This window comes from Mastigoproctus giganteus, chromosome 14, assembly GCF_048544385.1.
Source record: "Mastigoproctus giganteus isolate SK-2022 chromosome 14, ASM4854438v1, whole genome shotgun sequence".
Lineage (NCBI taxonomy): Eukaryota > Metazoa > Arthropoda > Arachnida > Uropygi > Thelyphonidae > Mastigoproctus > Mastigoproctus giganteus.
The window spans coordinates 67,020,208-67,043,707 of NC_143588.1; the positions used below are offsets into that span (position 1 = coordinate 67,020,208).

A 23,500-nucleotide genomic window follows, 5' to 3' on the forward strand; every position below is an offset into this window, starting at 1 on the left:
AGATTGGAGGGTCACTGTTCTCAAGACACTTCTCAGGTGCAAAGAGTTTCACAGAATTTGGCTAAGATGCATTCGGTGTCTCAGGATATACCTCATTCACAGAACATTTCTGCTGCAAACATGCAGTCTGCATTGGAAAGCGAGATCTCAAAAGGTTTGCCCCAGAATGAGAAACTGGGAACAGTTGGTTCTTCAAATTCTACAGCGTCGGTTTTAGATTTAAGTGCTACCCCAATACTAGAAATAATAGCAAAGTTACGTAAGAACTTTTCTGCTTTCTTTCATATGAAAGCAATAAAATTACCAAAACATCGGGGAAAATACTTATGGAGCAGTGGCTTAACCTCAAGACTGTTGTTACCTCAGTATTAATAGAAAATGAAAAACTAAAAGTGGCCAATGGTAAAAACGGTAAACTGCAGCGATTATCAACCCACTGCAGGATGGAAGCCTCCTCAACAATTCATGCTAAGGGAAATGGACCACAATCTGCCATGCTGGTCCAGTGCGGGTTGGCAGGTCGACCGTATTTAGCAGTCAGGGGCTTGAACCCCGGTCTACTCAAAGAGCGTGTGCTACTGCACTCCCGCTCCTGACCACTTGGCTACAGAAAGTGGTCAATGAGGAGATTTTAAAACGGGCTGATCTTCTAGGGAAAATGGTCAACATTTCTTCTAATGTTAACTTGTCACCTTCTGAATTGCCTCAAACTAAGTATTACTTTCCTTCCAAGACTTTGTCTCACGGAGATCATGAGCAAGATTGGCTTCAAGTACCTGTGGAATCTCCTGTCAGATCTTTTGCGGAAGTTGCCAAGTGGCTCATCTAAAGGTATGCAGGCAAGTGGTTCATCAAGTGATAAACAAGCAAGTGTTACTACTAATGTTAAATCCAACAATGTACTTATTCTAAGAGCACTAGATTCTAGTGACTGTAAGACTAGTGCTGAGGTTAGAAATCTTGTCACCAAGACACTTAAGAGTGATCTGAAATGTGTTAAAATTAAATTGTTATGTATTATTCGCAATAAAGGTGTTATTGTTGAAACTGCATCCAAAGATGACTTGGACAGCCTTACTACATCCAAGTCTTTTATGTCAGCGGGACTCTCTCTCTCTCTGTATACTCCCAGTAAAGGTAATCTGAACATTCTGGTTTATGACATACTCAGTGAGATAGTTGAAAATCTTTTTCAAAAGAATTTTGTAGATTTCAATTTTTCAATTGAGGAAGTGAAACAAGAGACAGAATTTGGGTTCACAACTAAGGCTAGATCTGCATCGTGTGTGCACTGGGTCACCAGTTTCTCACTCAGACTATTCAAGTGTATTAAGTCTCAAGATAGAATTTTTCTATCGTGGTCCTCACACAAATTTCGTCCTTTTACTATTGTTACAAAGAGCTACCATTGTCTGGGATATTGGTCATACTGCACAATTTTGTTCACACAAATCCCCATCCTATGGCCATTGTGCCTGTAGTGGGCATGTTTTGGCAGAGTGTCCACACAGAGAAGTATGCTGTGTCAATTGTAAAAGGTGAAAGCATAACTACCAACTTTCTGTCAGAGATGGTTCATGCCCTGAATATTTAAAAGCACTAGAAGTGGCATGCCTAAGGACTGCCTATGAGTAACAATTAATAGCCGTATAAATACTGTACACTATAATCAAGGTGTAAATAAATCTGATTCAATATTGCCAGATACCAACTCAGGTAATGGGAGAACTTCTCGTTCAGTTCTGCAGGCTCCAGTACATTTGAAGATTATGCAAATTAATGGTCACTGTTCCCGGGCAGTTAAGGATTTCTGCAGAGACTCATTCGTGGACATAGCAGCTATTCAAGAGCCATTTTGTGCATGTCTACATGAAGGGCAGTCTTCTAAAATTTTGGGTTTTTCCTTGAGAACTAGGGTTATCCAGTCAGTGGATATGGATCCTAAATCTTGTGTGGTTGTTTTTAATGAGAATCTAGACATTACAGTCATTAATAGCTTGTGTACCCAATTTTCAACTTATGTTATGGTCTCCTATTCTAATATCGAATTCTACCTTATATCTTTATACTGCCCACCGTCAGCTAATTTTGATCAATATTTAGTTTACCTGGAGAATGCTTTTAATCTTCTCAGATCTTCCTGCAATATTTTAATCTCATCTGACATGAATGCCAAATCACAATTCTGGTTTAGTTCCTACAATGATACTCGTGGGCATCTCCTTGAGTCAGTTCAGCTACAACCTCATTATTTTAAGTAGGCCGCAAAATTTCACTACTTACCCCAGTTTCACTGGTGATTCCAATATTGACTTAATTCTCACAAATTCACATTTTGATCTGACAGTTTCAGTTGACTAGAGCGTCAAGCCTGACTGGTGTACAAGTGATCATCATGTGATCCTTTTTTACAGTTTCATCCAAACCTATGTTACTTTCCGACTCCTTGCCTCTGCAGCCCGAACTAGCAAGATTCTCTTTGAAAAACATAGACATGGCCTGCCTTGGATTTTTTATTCTTCGGGATTAGCATTAGCATTAGTAGAGGCATATGATGCAAGAAAGCAAGCTTATTCAGCATCAGCCAAAAAAAAAAAAAACTCCACTCCCATTTCACCCCTCCGTTCGTTCGAAATACCTGTCCAGTTGAGCTTTAAATTTGTTTAGGCTATCAACTTCAACAACAAGTGATGGAAGTCGGTTCCACCAACCAACCACCCGCTGGCCAAAGGCAAATTTCCGCACATCTATCCGACATCCGTCCTTCCTCAATTTGAATTTATGCCCTCTGAGGTGATTATTCTGAGCAAGATGAAGAATCCCATTGGCATTGAGCATGCTCAAACCATTCAAAGCCTTATACACCTCTATCAGATCACCTCGCCGGTGCCTAGTCTCCAGACTCTGTAATTTGCAAAACTTAAGCCTTTCTTCGTAAGAGCAACCCTTTGTTCCATTCACTAATCTTGTTGCCCTTCTCTGTACCCGTTCCAGCAGCTCTACATCCTTCTTGAAATGAGGCCTCCAGACCTGTATACAGTACTCAAGATGTGGCCTAACCATTGCCTTATACAAGGGAATAATCACCTCCTTATCCCTGCTAGAAAAATTCCTGTATATCATTGACAAGACACCATGAGCTACTCTTGCAGCTCGTCTGCACTGCTCAGAGAACTTCATATCTGCCTGCACAATTACCCCCAGGTTCTTTTCATTCTCCACCACTGTCAGTGTAGTACCGCAGAGTTGATACGTTGCTCTGGGGTTACTGTTTCCCATATGTAGTACTTTACATTTGTCAATGTTAAACTTCATTTGCCACCTCTCAGCCCATCTGTTCAACCTTTCCAGATCCTGTTGCAGCAGCATAGCGTCAGTAGTGTCCTTAAGGACCCTGCCAACCTTTGTATCATCTGCAAACTTGGACATTAAACTTGATATCCCATCATCAATATCATTCATAAACACCGAAAACAACAACGGACCCAACACTGAACCTTGAGGAACTCCACTAATAACATTAGTCCACGTTGAGCAGTGTCCATTGATTACCACTCGCTGTCTTCTGCCACTCAACCATCCCCTTATCCATAGCAGCAATTTGCCTCCAATGCCACACTGCACCAATTTGTGCAGCAGTCTTCCATGTGCAACAGTATCAAAAGCCTTTCTAAGATCCAAATATATAATATCAAAGTTATTCCCTGCATCCAGTTCTTTTGTGACTACATCATAGTATCCAATCAAATTGGTCAGGCAAGACCTGCCCTTAACAAAACCATGCTGCGTCTGAGCTATAACTGAATTCTTGTCTAGATGTTCCTGCAGTGCTTCTTTAACCAGTGCCTCCATTAATTTACCTGGAACAGAAGTTAAACTAACAGGTCTATAATTACTTGTGTCAGCCTTTGATCCTCCTTTGTGAATTGGGGTTACATTTGCACATCTCCAGTCTATGGGTACCTCCCCTGAGTCCAAAGAAGCTCTCATAATTATGGCTAGGGGTTTGCATACTTCCTTTGCTGCCTCCTTTAATATAACTGGATAGATCCCATCCACCCCAGGTGCCTTTTTTATGTTTATCCTCAACAATCTTTTCTCCACTTTCCTCTCAGTTATTACAAAATCATCCAGCTCACTGCCAATGTTTACTTTACCTACATCATTCTCCTTCCTGAATAACTCCTCATGCGTGAATGTAGATGCAAAATACTCATTTAGATTGTTAGCCACCTGAGCAGGATCCTCAACTGTTGAACCATCAATATCCAGTGGACCAATCTGATTCATCCCTTTCCTTCTCGAGTTCAAATATGTAAAGAACTCTTTTCTGTTTTTCTTTGCATCCTTTGCCAAGGATTTTTCGTAGTCTGCCTTTGCCTGCCTAATCTCCTTTGTGACTTGGTTACAGACCAACTTATATCTATCATAGGCTTCCATGTCACCCATTAATTTGTATGTATCCCATGCATTTTTCTTCTCGGCCACATGTCTCATTAGTTCATCTGACAACCATTTAGGCCTAAACCTTGAACAATATTTCTTAGTTGGTATGTAAAGCCTGGTAGCCTCCAAGATTAGTTCCTTGAATGCTTCCCATTTTGAGTTTGCTGTTGGTAACACATCAGTTGGTCCCACTGTATAGAATTTAAATACTGTCTCAGACCATCATAGTCGCCTTTACGAAAACCCTTCCCTTTACCTCTGATGGTAGTTACCTCCTTGAGTAAATCCCACTTCAACACACTGTGATCACTGCCACCTAGTGGTTCATTTATCTGCAGATTCTTAATGCATGAAGAATCACTACTGATAATCAGATCAAGAGTATTGCTCCCTCTTGTTGCCTCACGAACATGCTGATGTAGAAAACAATCATCCAATAAATCCACAAAAGCCTTGCTAGTGTGCGAGTGACCAACCCACAAATTCCAGTCAATATCTGGGAAATTAAAATCCCCCATTATAAGACTCTCTGATTTACTGGCCCACTCTATTTCCCTGTACAATATCTTATTATACTCATCAGAGTCATTAGGCCTATAGCACACTCCTACTCTCAATTTTGATTTCCCTATGCTTATGTCACACCAAACTGACTCGACACTGCCCTGTCCATCGATGTCGACTGGCTTCACTTCCTTGGACTTTATGTGTTTCTTAATTAATAGCATAACCCCTCCTCCCCTCCTGTCCTGTCTATCCTTTCTATACACATTGTATTCCCCAAATTCCAGTTCCGCATTACTTATATCTGTGTGACACCACGTCTCTGATATCCCAACAATATCTGCCTTTGATGTTTTGAGCAATACCTCAAATTCATCAAATTTATTTACCAAACTCCTAGCATTGGTGTACACACAGGTATACATGCACCTGTTTCTAATCTTAGCTACCCTAACACAACCCATGTGTTTACTTGTACCGCAATGACTACCAGCAGTCTCTGAAATATCCTGCATCTTGTTTTTCAGGTTTCTGCTCATTTCAATAGAAGCAGTGCAAGAATCACTTCCACCTCTGCCAGTGGCTACTGTTAATCTATTAGTCCTTGTATCCCCCCCAACTAGCAGTTTTCCGACCCACCTAACACTGCCTCGACAGCATCAGCAAAAATTCTTGCACCCTTTCTATTTAAGTGTATCCCATCCCTGTAGAAGCAATCTCTCCTGTTAACAAGTACAGTCCAGGCTGAAAAAAATTCTACCCCTCGAGCCTTGCACAATCCCTCCAGGGCCGAATTGATCGACAAGGCTCTCATCATATACTCCCTCCTATCGTGTCTGGGCAGAATTGCAGACACTTTCAAGTTCAACCCTAATTCACGGCTTTTTTTCAACAGTGACCTGTACTTGCTAAGTAATTCCGCCGGTCTCCTACTCTTAATATCATTAGTGCCAACGTGTACAACTATATCACCTTTTGTGCCCTTAAAAGATGATATCCGCTCTACAACGTCAACGATTTCTCGATTACATCGCCTAAATCATTGCCATTCCTTTCAATTCCAGAACTTGACAAAATTCAAAATTCGATAATTAAAGCTTCTTATCGATCTTCAAGAAAAAAGAGGATAACCTCTAGGACTTGCCCAGGGTGAACCCAGGAGCTATCCTGATTAAGAAAGCAAGTTCACAGTGCACGCTGATTTTATCAGAGACATCAAAATTGGCCTCAGGATGATGTAAAAGTATTCCACCAACAGTATGCAGATTTAAAAAATAAATATGTTATGGCTATTGCAACTCAGAAACAGGAAGCCTGATGGGCAGATAGTGTTAATGCTATACTAGACAGTCTGTTTCGGTTGGATGACGTGGCCTCTGATTCTTTAGATCATTCACAGACTCGTCTTGCTAATGCCAGTTAGAGTGTTGACATCCAGAGTGAACCTTTTAATCTGCTTGAATTGAACACAGCTGCCCAGAAAATTAACCTTGCCAAATGTCCAGGCATGGATCTTGTTGAAAGTACCTTAATATTAAGACTCCTGAAACTAAGACCTGAAATAATTCTGTTTTTGTTTAACAGAAGGGTACTTTTCCAGAAGCTTGAAAAATCGCACTGGTCAAACTCATAAAAAAGCCTGGCAAACCATCATTTCATCCAAAGTCTTATAGGCCAATAGTGCTCTTGGCAAACTTGGGAAAATTACTGGAGTATCTTATGACTATTGGATTATCTTGATATACACAACATATTACAACTGCAGGATTTAATATCTCCAAACCAATATGGTTTTTGTCCTGGTAAGTCCTGTGAGGATGCTTTGGTAGACCTGGTTGTTCATCTGGAAAACTCAACTTATAAATAAATATGTTTTAGCTATATATATATATATATATTGACTTCAAGGTGCTTTCGATTCCCTTTGGTGGAAAAGTGCCCTTGAATGTCTTTATATTGCCAAGTGTCCTCTACAACTATACTTCCTTTTCCAGAGCTATTTTGACAACAGCTTCGGAAAAGGAAGTTAGCAAAATAGAAAGACTATTTTGATAACCGTAAAATCTAAGTTCAATCAAGTTTTTAAACAAGGTGTTAGGCAAGTCTCGCGAGGGTATCCCCAGGGATCTATCTTGGGACCTTTTGTATGGAACGTGGTCTTGCAACAGTGGATTTCTAGAACCTTTGAAAATGTTAAGATTATAGCCTATGCCGATGATCTGACTTTCCTCGTCAGTGGCAATACTCTGAGTTGGAATCTGTTGCCAATAGTACATTTCAGGACCTATATGAATGGACTCTTCTTAACAAGCTAAAGATTGGCCCTCAGAAGTCAAAGATGATGGTATTCGGAGCAAATTTAAATATCTCTCGTCCTCCTCAAGTTAAAATCGATAACGTTCATCTTCCTTTGTCACAGAAACTAAAATCCTTGTAGTAACAATAGACTGAAAGCTAAATTTTATGACACATGTTACTAACTTGACAGTTAAAATCAAGAACTTTGCTAGAGCGTAAACAAGGATTTAAAGAGCTGAGTGTGGGTTCTCGAGGACTTTAAAAATTTATTATAATGCAGTATCTATCCCAATGGCCACCTATGGCACCGGCACCTGGTTTCACAGAGCATTAATTGCTAGAATTAGAAACAAGTTATATTCTTTGCAGAGAACAATTTTATTATCCATAGTTAGAGAATGTTGTACAGTGTTGACCCCCGCCTTACAAGTCTTAGCTGGAGTTTTGCCCTTAGACCTACATTTGATCTTTAAAGGATTATCTTACAGATTAAAGAAGCAAATCCTGACAGAGTTTATAGGAATCACTAGTAACTGTCAGCATTATATCAAGTGTGCAAAAAAGAGAATATGGAATGAACTGTTGAATGAGTGGCAGACCCGCTGGAACACAACCTCTTTGGGATTGGCGACAAGATGCTTCTTCCCGGAAGTGACTTTTCTTCACGATAAGATAGTCATGACTTTCCATCGATATACAGGGTGTTTCAGTTAAACGTTTCAGAACTTCTAAGAGGGGTAGGGTACATCCTGACAACTCGAAATCATATAGCAATGTGGGGTCGGAAATGCTTTCCTGAAGCGGTATTGTACACAGAAGTCGTCGTGCGACGTCGTGCAGCACAGATTCGATTTTCGGTCAATGTATGGGCCGGTATTATGGGAGATCACCTCATCGGACCTTACCTGTTACCGTGTCGTATAACCGGACCTATCTACTTGATCTTTCTGCAGCAAGTATTGCCACAACTTTTGAGAGATGAACAGATTTCTGCATCAACGCAACAGACAATGTGGTTCCAACACGATGGAGCCCCTGCCCATTATAGCGGAGATGTTCGTAACTACCTGGATGTCACATTTGGTCAACAGTGGATCGGACGTGGTGGTCCCGTGCGTTGGATTGCTCGGTCACCCGACCTATCATGTCTTGATTTTTATTTCTGGGGTCATATGAAATCGCTAGTTTATGACACCCCTGTTGACAATGCTGAGGAGCTGGTTGCAAGAATCGCAGTAGCTGCCGAAGAAATTCGAAATTCGCCTGGAGTATTCCAGAATGTTCGGATGTCCATGCGTCGGAGATGTGAGGCGTGCATTGTAGCCCGTGGAAGAAACTTCGAAGACTTACTTTAATCCATGTACCTTTTGCTTCTTTTCATGTATTATTAAAACGATTTCTCACTTTTCTTTATGGTGCTTTTGTGTACAACACCACTTCAGGAAAGCATTTCCGACCCCACATTGCTATATGATTTCGAGTTGTCAGGATGTACCCTACCCCTCTTAGAAGTTCTGAAACGTTTAACTGAAACACCCTGTATACACGTCTTACTCGACCACAGGACATGAATCATTAAATCGGCGACTCTTCAGGTTCAAGTTGGCTACTACAGATTTATGTCTTTGCGGTAAGACAGAAAGTTGGGATCACATACTATATTCATGTACTAACTACGAGGATCAGAAAATAACTCTCACAAATTATTGTGTTCTACAGCCTGGCCAGGAATCTTTGCTTATCCAGAATGCTGAGATTTTTTGGGCATTTCAAACTTTTGTCAGAGAAGTTTTTGAGTAAAGACAGCAGTTGTTACCTGCAGTTTCGTCTTCTTCTGGATCATCTATGATCGGGATCGCTACCTCATAATTGTTCTCATGGTCTTGAAATGGGACCTCAATTAAGACCTCATTTGATACTGATTGTAACCTCATTTGTCTTAATTTTGTATATAATGTATATCTGAACAAAAAAAAAAAATTTGTTTTCCTCCCCCTCTGGAGTAGGCCCCCAGAAGGATCTGGTCCACCTTTTGGCTACATCAGGTGGGTCAGCATCTCGAATTGGAACAATACAAGCACTATTGGAACTGGTCCACCTTCCCATGGTGTGGACGAATACCCTGAATCATCTTTCCAGGTGATAGATGCTTCTGGGTAGCCAAGAGATCAGAACAGAACAACAGAACACACACATAATACACACAAACCTACGTAATTCATATATCTGGCCCATTTGTAGTGATACTGTTCTTCATAGATATACGAGGCAGAGTTGAACTGACATTCTAGGAGCTGTGGACAAAAATCTGAGTTCAGTGGATGCTGTATTATTTCCAGTCAGTTAAACTGAGGTCCATTAAAGTGAAGGCTTTCTGGATATAAATTATCTACCAGCACAAATGATATACAATTGCTTACAACAAACTTTTTCCATAATCTAGTGAATTTCCAGAGGTGAGACACCTGCAATAATAAAGTAGATCAGAACTTACTTTTCTGTGCTATCTTTGAGCATCAATAATCAAATCTTGTTCCATTTGACTTATTCTTTATACTTTTTGAAACAAGATGTTGAAATCATGAAAATAATTTAAACATAATGGCAAATGCCTAAATTATTAGGCATGTGCCATGGTATTCTCAGTCAGTCTCCCTGATGAGATGTCCCCTTTTTGATAGTAATGTGTTTCAGTTTTTAATATTAAAAATTTTATTTAAAAGAGAAACTCACCAGAAGGCAGTACTGCTGCAGGATCAGAAGCTTTTTTATTGACATGGTTGTTTGACTTTTGAGAAATATCTTCACTACTTTCATCTTCTGAAGAGGAAGAATAACTGTTCAGTGAGATAGATGCAAATTTGTCTTTATGCAATCTAAAACATTAGCAAAAAAAAAAAAAAAAATAATACAATAAAAGATTTTAAAAAATATTTATCTTTCAGTTTTTAACAGCAAAAGTTAATATTTTTTGTCCATAAATTATTCTACTTTGGTATATTAAAACGTACATGGCATAAAGCACAACACTGTACTAAATGTCATTTAAAATCTATCTCTGTATTTTAGTTTGAATAACAGTGAAATGACATAATGAAGTCAAACCCATATTTGCAATATATGTCTTTGAATAAAGTATGCTCTCCTTGAGGAGAGCATACTTTATTCAAAGAGGATTAAGATATATTCCAGACAAATTTGTCACTACTGAGAGAAATGAAAATCCATATTAGTAAATTCTAGAATAAGTTATAGCACATTCTTCTTAACGCAAAAACAATTGACGTACTAATGGGTAACTGTAACGATCATATTATACATACATATTTTACTCATTCATTCTTATTTTACTTGTTTAATAATAAACTGGAAAATAAGTATGCATGTATTTTCCAGTTTGGAAAATATTACTGTACAGCAAGTCCTCGACATACATAAAAAATACGTTCCAGGACTTCTTACGTAAGTCGAGTTTTACGTAACTCAGGAATGACTAATAAAATATTGCTGCTATATCCCTGATTACAAAATCCACATAATATCCACAGAAGAATGAAGAAAAATAGTATATTTTTCAATTAATTCTTTATATATATTTTTTAAATATATTAGTTAACTATTTTTCTATGTATATTAGTTATATACACAGAAAAATAGTTATATATTTTTAATTAGTTCAATTAAAAACTTTATCTGGAGACAGCGGTGAAATAGCCAGAAATATAAGAAAAGAAAACACGTTATTGTACTGTAAAAACTGATATGTATTTCGTAGCCTTGGTTATTATAATTGACTTCATTGATGCTGATCCCTTCACTGCTTCACGTATTCTGTCTTTGTCCTTTATTATTGTGTTCGCTATTCACATTAACAAATCTAAATTCCGCACGATACTTGTTAATGTTTATCCATTTTGATACATCCTGATTATTTTAATTTTCTGATCCAAATCGATCGCTTTTTCTTTTCTTGGTAGATTTACTAGTGTGGCTGTCACTTATTCTCTTAGTCGGCACCATGATAATGGTCAAAATGAAATTTTCTGTAAAGAACTTCACAGGGTTAAGGCAGAAACACACTATTATCACCTCATGCAAGCTCACATTTTACTAAAGCACCTTTCTGGAGGTCACTACCATAAAACAATAAAAACAATTTGCAGTTTCTGGTTTATTGGGCTTTTCTGTTAATGCAATCTATTATAAATGGGTAGTAAACTCGATCTTATTGCCTTTAAGATAATACCAATAACTGGAATTCTGTGTGTTTTTATGTTATTATGGTGAAATGTGCGTGTTCCCATTCCCTTCACTGAAATCTTCAGTCATATAAAAAAAAAAACATAAATAAATTTTAAGAATCTACTCTTCATTCCTATTTTTTAAGCTTTGTAAACTTGTTACTCCGTATCTCACTTGTGCAATTTGTGTGTGCCGTGATCGTTGTTATTGATTGCTTATTTATTTTTATTATTTTTTTTTTACTGTTTTAAATTTTACAAATCTAAAAAAAAAAAAAGAAATTAAGAGTGAAAAAAAATTTACGCAATTCCGAAGTTACATAACTTGGGCTTACGTAAGTCAGGGACTTACTGTACTAAAAAAAAAAAAAAAAAAAAAATTTTTTTTTCTTTTCCTTACAATATATTTGGATGCTGTAGTAGCCAAGTTTAGATCTGACTAATGCTCAATATATTTCTCCCATTCAGGAAGGATTACAAGACAAACACATCAATATTAAGAACATGTATTTATACATACTTAATAATTTGCTTGAGTATGACTTCACTGAAATCATAAAACTTATTCTGTTAAAATGCAACTAATGGTTTTATGAAGTGATTATAGGCAGTTGGCAGTCACAGAGAACAGATGTGTTTTAGTTAGATGTGACAATTATATTCAAGAGAATTAAAGGAAAACTGGGTTAAGAGTTAAGGACAATTTTTTGTTTTCATTTATCTGTTGATATATCTCGTAAATTTAAAATATGTAATTTTATAAAATTAATTTGTAATTTTGTGAAGTTACATTCTTTTCAGTATCTTTAAGCTCAAAATTTTTAAGTTCAGTAGTAAAAAGTTTTGGTAATTGTTCAATTACTGTAATATCTTGTTAATAAATTTTTTTAAAAGTGAATTCTGTAATATTTTGTCAGCTTAATTCTTACCTTAATAATGGTTGGTACAAGACCCACTTTGAATACTTCACCTGAGAATATCATGGCTCAGGCAGAAATGGCTCTAGGCAATTTCTGCATGAGCCATGAGTTCAATGCTTGTGTTCCAAGGTCGGTCTGGTAGATAATCCTAGCTCAACCGACAGTTCTTTTCCTTGTTCCCAATGCAAGGAGTGTACTGAGACCTCTGATCTGAGCCTCAGATCAGAATAAAATAAGTGCATATTACCATGGTTCAAGAAGACTGAGTTTTACTTCCATTATCAGGAAAATGGGTAATTTTTTTTTGTAATAAGGATAGGTGAACTACAGCCAGCATGTATCTGCTGGGAGCATTAAATGATGATATTACCAACAGGTTGTCAGATTTTAAGGGGGAAGTAAAGAGAACCTTATTATTCATGTGGAGACTAATAATATTACACATAATCTGATGATCTGTTGTACAAATATAAGACCATGCTGAAAAAGATGCTGTGTGTTAGGTCAGAATGTATGTATGTCTACAATTCTGTCCAACCATGATAGAAGGAACTATATGCTAAAATCCTTGTGGATTAACTCTAGATGTGAGTGAATCTGAAAAGCTTTTGAGGGGAAATTTTTTTTTGGCATGGCCTAGCAAATAGAAGGAATCTATTTTGTTGAAATGGAAAACATATGAAGAAAAGTAGTACTGGGATCTTTGCCAATAACACTGAGGAAGATTTAAAGTTTCGGGGTTGGTTGGTTTTGTTTTTATTGGCGCATTAGCTACTAAGGCTATAATGCGCCAAGACCAGGTCATATATAAAAAAAATTTTTAACTTTCAGTGACCTAATTAGTTAGGTCACTATGTCAAAATGTATAACATATGTATAAAAGAAAAATGTAAATTTTATATAAGAGCAAAAATGTTTATTGATTTTAAAAAGCTAAAAACAGCAGACACATGGTCATTGTCAGATAAAATCTGACTGAGTGTATACGGCTCTAAAGTTTCGGGGAATTTTTTTTTTTTGGTAGTTGTTGGCGCATTGGCTTCTGTGGCCATAATGCACCTCCCAAGGTTTTTGCAGTACTTTGATCCAAGCCCGAGGCGGGATTCAAACCCGCGACCTTTGGGTTGCCAGGCAGGCACTTTACCCACCCGGCTAGCCCGGCTCTAAAGTTTCGGGGAAAGTACTAGTTAGGAGGGACAGGGACAGTATAGACACATGTTTATTTTAGGATATGAGTCAAAGTAATGCTTGCAAACATCAAGAGTTCCTGTTTGTGGCTGAGAAAGTAAACTGGCAAGATGTGCTGAAGATAGCAATGCTTCATGTGAATGAGAAGTTAACACTAGGGAAACAAGCTTAAATAACTTATGGGTGTGTCAGTAAACTATAAAAGAACACAGTCTTAACTGTGTCTACAGTAATGTTAAGACTGTTGTCAATAAAATGAGTAAATTGAACTTTTGATTAGGACAACTAACATAACACTAACATAATAGGCATAATAGAACTGTGGTGTCAGCTAGAAATAGGAGCTGACGAGCTTCACTATAGTATGTATAATGTACTTAGGAAGGACTGTTATTGTTATTGTTATTTGGTTTTTAGGAGCATTAGCAACTAAGGCCATATTGCTCCGGGGATATGCGGTGGTCATTCCCTGACCTTTCCGCATCCTTCGTATTTGGTGGCTCACGGGCTCGAACCCCGGTCTAATCAAGAAGCGTGTGCGTAGCACACGCTTCTTGATTAGACCGGGTACTGCACTGCTGCTCCTGCCCACATGGCTACGAAGGCAGGAAGGACTGAAGGCAAGATAGAAAGTGTGGGAGAGCATTCCTTCTTACCAAAAGCAACCAGAGCATGACAAAAGCTTCCCCAGATTCAGACATTATGCATGCCAGCACAGAATTTGTGTGTTGCGAAATACAGGTAACCCACATATAACATGGTAGTTAGGTTCCTATAAAATCTCGTGTAGTGCAAAACCATGTTATACGGGACTGAGAACCAGTACAAAAGGGAAAGTTACGCTCCAAAAGCTAACAAAAATACACCATTTTTTTTATAACTATTGGAAACTTAATTTTTATTAAAAATAGTAATAACTGAACAAACATCTTACAAACTGTGATACATATGTCAGATAATGTACATTCATTTAATTTTCTTCCTCTTCATCGCTGCTAAGTGCAATCAAACGAGAAGGTTTTCTCTGTTGCAGAATATCTTCAACTTCTGAACTTTCTTCTGCAGCATCTAGATTTTGTGTATCTTCTGCTCTCTTTAAAAAACCAATAATCTGGGTTTGTTTGCTTTTGCTTGATAGATTTTTGAAAATTTCATGTTATGGAACTAAGCATTTTTGAAGATCCCTTTTGAACTTTGTGTTCCTTTCAGTCGAAGGATCTGCATTCAAAAAATAAGATTCTAATTGCTCGGCTAAGTTTATGCCTTCCCATATGCTTTTTAGGGTAAAATTTGGAACCTCAGAATTTTCATCTGCGCTATCATCCTCTGAATTGATTTGGTTTACCTCCGATGCCATTTTCACCAAATCCACTTCAATAGCCTCTTTTTCTATTAGTAATTCTTGAACGTCTTGAGTAGTCTTATCATCAAAACCTTCCTCTCCTACTGACTTAGCAAGTTTTACTATCGCACCGGTTCTGTTTTCTGTTGGTTTGACCATATTTCTTGAATGAACTGACTCTGGCCATACATTTTTCCAACAAGCATTTAATGTTGATGGTTTTACTTCTTTGAGTGATAAAGCTATGATTCCAATACAGTCCACAATTGAAAAATGTTTCCATGCCTCCATCACTTCAATAGATTTGGAATCAATTTTTTCCAAAATCAATTGTAACGATTTTCTGATGTAATGAGTTTTAAAGGTAGATATAATGTCTTGATCTAATGGCTGGATTAAATAAGTTGCATTAGGTGGTAGGAACATTACTTCAACATTTAGATGACTTAAATCTTTTGGATGGTCTGGCACATTATCCAATAGTAATAAAACTTTGAAATCTACATTTTTCCACTTTAAATAGTTTTCCACAGCTGGCACAAAACAATTTAGAAACCATTCTTTAAACAAATCGGCAGTTACCCAAGCTTTTTTATTTACTTTCCAATATATCAGTAATGCATTTTTATTTATATCTTTCATTGCACGAGGATTAGAGGATCTATAAACTACATGATATAAACCATAGGTTTTTATCATGTAATTTCCTGATGTATTACTGCACATAAGTAACGTTACACAATCTTTTGGTGCCTTAAAACCTGGTGTAGTTTTCTCTTTTTTTTTTGAAATAAACATTCTGTTGGGCATTTTTTTTCACCAAAGACCTGTCTTATCAGCATTGAAAACTTTATGTGGCGTGTATCTGTGCTCTTCAATAATTTTTGAAATTCCTCTGCATGCTTATTGGCAGCTTCATTATCAGCCAAAGCACTTTCCCCTTGAATTCTTAATGAAATGAAATATCCTGCAGCAACAGCAGTTCTATTTTCTGTTCATTTTTCTTTATGGTCTGGATTATTGTTTCATTTAAATTTAAACTTTTTGCAATGTATGATACCTTTCCCCTTTTTTAAGACAATCCAAAATTTGTATCTTTCATTCTAGAGAAATAAAGTTTCTTTTGAGTAGTGTTCTTTCACTTTCACATTTAGGGCTGGAATTTAATTCACGACAAAGAAATTATTCCAGTATGGTTCTTAAGAACAAAGTTTAGTAATACATACCCAAAAAAATTTATAAATGATCAAATAAAAACCAAAATAACCTTACAAAAACATTAAAAGTCACGAAATGCATGCTTTGAAGTCACGATTTTTTATGGTCTCAAACAAGCACAAGTTCAATAGAACAGAATTTAACACGGGGATTTCCCAATAATTTTTTTTGCATAATGACTAGCGAGTCAATAGCAGAGATTCACAAAAAAAGAATAGAAATGTTGAAAAATTATATCCAACATAATAGCAGGGTTTTCCCCACAGAAAAGCTCAAAAAATACTTTGTTATGTAAGGTCTGCTGCAAATCTCTAACCAGGTTAGAGAGTTGCAGCAAACCTTGCATAATAAAGTGAGAGGATTAGCCGCAATTTATCAATTGTGTTAGAGTGAAACCATGTAGAAGTACTGTGTTATACAGGGAGGCTGCCTGTCATCATCATCATCATCATCATCAGCCATTTTCAATCCACTGCAGGATGAAGGCCTCTCCAGCAACTTTCCAGTTCCTTCTGTTTTGAGCACTGGACATCCATTTACTACCCACAAACTCATGAATTTCATCTATCCATCTCCGCCTTTGTCTTCCAGGTTTTCTTCTAGCTCCTCTTGGATACCATTCTGTTATTTTCTTAGTCCATCTGTCATCATGTCTTCGAGCTATGTGTCCTGCCCAAGACCATTTTAGTTCTTTAGTTTTGATAAGAATGTCCTTTACTTGAGTTTGTTGCCTAATCCATGTGTTTCTCTTCTTATCTAACAGTCTGATTCCCAATATGATTCGTTCCATTCTTCGCTGTGTAGTTCTCAGCTTCTCTTCCATTCTTTTGGTGAGTGCCCAAGTTTCACTTCCATAAGTCATGGTGGGGAGTATACATTGGTTCATTATTTTACGTTTAAGACAAACTGGGATATTGCTCTTCAGTATGTGACTATATTTCCTGAATGCGATCCATCCAAAATTTATTCTTCTCTTGACTTCCAGCCATTTATCATTATTACAGCTAATAACTTGTCCCAGATAAGTATATGACTCCACCTTTTCAATTACTGCTCCTTCAATCATTATTTCCCTTTCTGTGGCATACTTGTTCATCATTACTTTTGTTTTAGCCATATTCATCTTTAGTCCAAAATCCTTACTAGCTGTGCATAACTGATTAAGATTTTCCTCTAATTCTTTGGGATCGTGGCTTATGACCACAATGTCATCTGCAAATCGTAAATGGTTTAGGTACTCTCCGTTCACATTGACTCCTTTCTGCAACCAGTCTAATCTTCTGAAAGCTTCCTCAAGGGCAGCAGTAAACAGCTTAGGAGATATTGTGTCTCCTTGTTGAACTCCTTTCTCAATTTTAAATTTCCTACTGTCTTTGTCTAGTCTAATAAAGGAGGTAGCACTCTCATATATTTTCTTCAAAATCATAATATATGGGGTATCAATGCCTTGTCTTTCCAGTGCCTGAAACATTGCCTTATGCTGTATGGAGTCAAATGCCTTTTCATAATCCACAAATGCCAGGCATAGTGGTGTTTTATATTCATTTGCTTTCTCCATTAGCTGTGATATTACATGAAGGTGATCCATAGTTGAGAATCCTGTCCTAAAGCCAGCTTGCTCTTTCGGTTGATTCTCATCAAGTATTCTTTCTAATCTGTTAGTAATGACCCTTGTGAACAACTTGTAGATGTGGGATAACAAGATAATTGGTCTATAATTTCCAATTTCTGATTTATCTCCTTTCTTATGCAGCAAAACTATGATTGCATTATTCCACTGCTTAGGCGTCACACCTTTTCTAATGCACTTTGTGAAGAGCCTTGCCAGTTTTTGTGTTATGTCTCTTCCTCCCAATTTTAACAACTCTACAGTAACTTCATCTTCCCCCGGGGCTTTCTGATTCTTCATTTTCTTCAATGCATGCTCTACCTCATCAGGAAGAATATTGGGTATGTCGTATGTGTTGCTACTTTGCAATCCATCTTCCCCACCGCTGGCATTATTCCCCTGCTCCTTGTATAATTCTCTATAGTAGTCTTCTGCTATTTGAATTATGCCTTCTCTGCTGTTTATAAGTACACCATCACTATTCTTCAGTTTCAGTATCATTTGTCTTTCTGTATTACTGATCATGGCTGCTGATTTAAATCCTTTGTTTTCCCTTAATGCTTGTTCTACTTTTCTTGTGTTAAATCTTCTTATGTCCTCTCTGAGTCTCTTTCTAATGGCTTTGCATAACTCAGTATACTCAATTTTCTCCCTGTCAGTGTTTTTCTTGCTCTTCATTTGTCGTCTTCGGTTCATCATGACAAGTGTTTCTTGACTAATTTTTTCTTCTTTGTATTTCTGTTTCCCTATAGGTTTCTTGGGCTTTATCACTTTCAAAAAGTTGTAATATTCCTCGTCGATATCTTGGTCCTCAGCAGTCTGCAGAAGCTCATACTTGTTCTTAAGTTCCAGTACATACTGCTTTTTCTCCTCTTCTGTTATCTCAAAGACCTTTGTATTATTTACTCGAGTCAGTTTTTTCCTTTCCTTTCCTACATCTATATCAAGTGTACATCTTACCATTCTGTGATCACTTCCAACATTTACCTTATTCAGGACGGTAACATCATTCACAATATATCTTCTGTTAGTGAGGATGAAGTCGATTTCATTAGTAGTTAATCCATTTGGACTCTTCCATGTCCACTTTCTGTTCACCCTTTTCTTGAAAAAAGTGTTCATTACTGACAGTCCTTGAGATTCTGCAAATTCCACAAGTCTTTCACCTCTTTCATTTCTTTCACCAATTCCAAAATTTCCTATAGTTCCTCTTTCTGCGCTGTTTTGTCTTTTTCCAACCTTAGCATTGAAGTCTCCCATAATAATAGTGTAGTGGGTTTTCTGCTCATCTAGAAGACTCTCAATTTCAGTGTACATTTCTTCAACCTCTTCATCATCATGGCTCGATGTTGGTGCATAAATCATTATAATCTTTAGCTTGTATCTCTTAGAAATCTTGAGTATTAGTCTTGACACCCTTGGTGATGTACTTTTGAATTCCAAAATGTTGTTTTTAAAATCTTTATGGACCAGAAACCCAACTCCACCTTCACTCCTTTCACTGTTTCCATTGGTGTACAGCAGATTTCCACTTGATAAACTTATAAGTGATTCATTTCTTCTTCTTGTTTCAGCCAAACCGATGATATTCCAATTCACATTTTCTAATTCCTTTTCCAGCTCTAATATTCTGTCTTCACCGATGAGTGTTCTTACGTTATAACAGGCCAAGTTCAGTTTCCGTGCATGGCAGCCTGGTCATACCCAGAGATTCTTAGCACCCTCTGCTTCCACTCTAATCCTCTCGCTGCCGTAAGAGGGAGAGTGAAAGCTGCTGGGGACTGAGGGCCATTTGTTTCGTCGTGCTTTCATATTGCTGGAGGGTTTGGTCTTTTCCTCTTAACACTGACCAGGCGTCTTGAAGAGAACCACTCTACACGTTCGTTGCCACCTAAGTGACGTAACAGGGCTTACCAACGAGAAGGTGTGCATGAGTGGATTTTAGGGAGGCAGGCCAACCGGACTTCTCCTAAATCTTCTGTAATAGAGAGATATTGGATCCATCAGTGTTTTAGGCTGAGTGTCTGATAACACACAGGATACCTGTTCCCCTCTAAGGCTGCCTGTAGTTGGATGTAAAAGTAAAATGATAATGCGGGTATGTTACAAACTAAATGACTATGAAGAGTGTGACGTGAGCCTCTACTTGCAGGCTCACAGTATAGGAACTATTAACAGGAAATGATCATACAGTCCTTGGTCGGAAGATAAAGAAAGACACTGTATCTGTTAAAGATGGGTTTCAATTTTAGCAAAGGGAACTATGACAGTATAAGCTACATGCCTATATCAAATGGGCAGGTACCAGAGGGAGGGCAAGTACATTAGAATTATAGAATATATCTAAAGCAATAGTCAGAGAAGCCATGAATGCACATATAAACGAAGGCAGATTACAAGAAATCTTTGGCAAACAATGCAAAGAAAAACAGCAAAGAATTCTTTAATTATATAAACTCAAAAAGGAGAGACTGCTTCTACAGGGATGGGGTACACTTAAATAGAAAGAGTGTAAGAATATATGCCGATGCTATCGAGACAGTGTTAGGTGGGTCGGAAAACTGCTAGCTTGGGGGATACACAGACTAAAATGTTAAGAGTGGCAAAAGTGATTCTTGCACTGCTTCTAGTGGAATGAGCAGCAGCATGGAAAGCAAGGCAATGAAGATTTCCAGGACTGTTGGGAGTCATAGTGGAACAAGTAAATACATGGGCTATGTTAGGGTAACTAAGAGTAGAAACAGGTGCATGTATACTTGCATGTACACCAATGCTAGGAGTATAGTTAATAAATTTGATGAGCTTGAAGTGCTAGTCAAAACATCAAAGGTAGATATTGTTGGGTATCAGAGACTTGGTGTCAAACAAGTATAAGCAGTGCAGAATTGGAATTTGGGGAGTACAGTGTGTACAGAAAGGACAGACAGGCCAGGAAGGGAGAAGGGTTTATGCTGTTAGTTAAAAAACACATAAAATCTAAGGAAGTGCACCCAATTGATGTTGGTAGTTAATGCTATGTTGAGTCTGTTTGGTGTGACATAAGCACTGGGAAAGGAAAAATGAGAGTAGGTGTGTGTTATAGGCCTAATGACTCTGATGATTACAATGAACAGTTGTGCAAAGAAATAGTGGGCCAGTAAATCAGAATGTCTTATAATGGGGAATTTTAACTTTCCAGATATTGACTGCAACTTGTGGTTGGTCACTCGCACACTAGCAAGACTTTTTTGGATTCACTGGATGACTGTTTTCTACAGCAGCATGTTCGAGAGGCAAACAGAGAGGGTAATACTCTTGATCTGGTTATCAGCAGTGATCATTCATGTATTAAGAAGTTGCAGATAAATGAACCACTGGGTGACAGTGATCACAATATACTGATTTGGGAATTACTTAAAGATGTAACTACCATCAAGGCTAAAGGGAAGGACTTTTGCTTTCATAAAGGTGACTACAGGAGTCTCAGACAGTTTTTAAATTCTGTACAGTGGGATCAGCTGATCATGTTACCAAAGTTGAATTCTAAATGGGAAGCCTTCAGGGACTTAATCTTGGAGGCTACTAGGCTTTTCATTCCAACTAAGAAATACTGTTCAAGATTCAGGCCTAAATGGATGTCAGATGAATTAATGAGGCTCGTCGCAGAGAACACAAAATGTATGGGATGCATATAAAGTATCAGGTGACACAGAAGCCTATGGCAGATATAAGCTTGTCTGTAATCAAGTCACAAAGGAGGTCAGGCAGGCGAAGGCAGATTACGAGAAATCGTTGGCAAAGGATGCAAAGAAAAACAGCAAAGAGTTCTTTACTTATGTAAACTCTAGAAATAAAGGGATGAATCAGATTGGACCACTTAACATATATGGGTTCATTATTGATGATCATGCTCAGACAGCTGACAAACTGAATGAGTATTTTGCATCTACATTCACACATGAGGAGTCATTCAATGAGGGGTGTGCCAGAAGTTTATCAAATGCTAACAGGGAACTAAGTGATTCTGTAATAACTGAGAGCAAAGTGGAGGAGAAATTGTTGAAGTTAAACATAAGGAAGGCACATGGGACTCAGGGAAGGTCCCCGTGGACTGGACGTGTGCAAATGTATCACCAATTCACAAAGGGGGTTCAAAAGGTGACACATAACTATAGACATGCTAGTTTAACTTGTGTTCTTAACTTGTGTTCCGGAGAAAATAATGGGGTTACTGGTTAAAGAAGCATTGCAAGATCACCTAGACAAGACAGCAGTAATAGTTAAGACACAGCATGGGTTTGTTAAAGGGAGATCTGGTCTGACCAATTTGATTGGATACTATGATGTGGTCACAAAGGAACTGAATGCCAAAAATAATTTTGATATCATATACTTGGATTTCAGGAAAGCTTTTGATACTGTTACACATAGAAGACTGCTATACAAATTGAAGAGGTATTTCATTAAGGGTAAGTTAACGCAATGGATAAAGGGATGGTTGAGTGGGAGACAACAGAAAGTGGTAATCAATGGACACTGCTCTTCAAATGTTATTAATGGAGTAATCAATTGACACTGCAAATCAATGGACACTGCTCTTCAAATGTTATTAGTGGCATAATCAATTGACACTGCAAATGTTATTAATGGAGTTCCCCAGAGTTCGGTGCTGGGCCAATTGTTGTTTTTTTGTTTTCATCAATGATATTGATGAAGGTATATCAGAATTAATGTCCAAGTTTGCAGATGATACAAAGGTTGGCAGGGTTGTTAATGACAGTATGCTACTCCAACTGGTTGTTAATGGAGTTCCCCAGAGTTCGGTGCTGGGCCCATTGTTGTTTTTTGTATTCATCAATGATATTGATGAAGGTATATCAGAATTAATGTCCAAGTTTGCAGATGATACAAAGGTTGGCAGGGTTGTTAATGACAGTATGTTACTTCAACTGGTTGTTGTTGTTGTTATTTGATTTTTAGAAGCATTAGCAACTAAGGCCATATTGCTCCGGGGATAAGCGGCAGTCATTCCCTGATCTTTCCACATCCTCCGTATTTGTTGGTCATGGGCTCGAATCCTGGTCTAATCAAGAAGCGTGTGTTATGCACTGCTGCTCCTGCCCATCCAGCTATGGAGGCGCCACTCCAACTGGAACTAGACAAGTTGGGCAAATGGGCTGAGAAGTGGCAACTGAAGTTTAACATTGACAAATGCAAAGTACTGCATATGGATAGCAAGAGAAACGTACAAACGGTGTGGTAGTACACTCAGGGAAGTGGAAAGTGAAAAATACCCGGAGGTAATTGTGCAGTCAAATATGAAGTTTGCTGAGCAGTGCAGACAGGCTGCCAGGGCAGATCATGAAGTCTTGTCAATGATATATAGGAATTTTGCTAGTAGAAGGACAGGAAGGTGATTATCCCATTGTACAAGGCATTTACATTCACACATGAGGAGTCATTCAATGAGGGTCTGGAGGCCTCATTTTAGGAAGGATTTAGAGTTGCTAGAACGAGTACAAAGAATGGCAACAAGATTAGTGAGGGGAACAAAGGGATGCTCTTACTAAGAAAGAGTTTAAGTTCTGCAAATTGCAGCACTTGGTGAGTAGGCACCTGTGAGGTGATCTGATTAAGGTGTATAAGACCCTTGAATGGGTTGAGCAAGCTGAATGCTGATGGGATTCTTCCTCTTGCTTAGATTAAAAACCTGAGGAAGCATAGATTCAAATTGAGGAAAGACAGTTGCACAATA

At 37.9% G+C, this 23,500-nt stretch overlaps 1 protein-coding gene across 1 annotated transcript in view; it reads right to left on the bottom strand.

Moving 5' to 3' along the window:
* Window positions 1-23,500, bottom strand: part of LOC150075189 (zinc finger protein 830) — a 106,762-nt gene that overhangs the window by 38,827 nt on the left and 44,435 nt on the right. Inside the window, exon 5 of the mRNA XM_090388393.1 lies at window positions 9,982-10,124. Coding sequence (XP_090244519.1) covers window positions 9,982-10,124 — 143 coding nt within the window. The remainder of the gene's footprint in view (window positions 1-9,981; window positions 10,125-23,500) is intronic.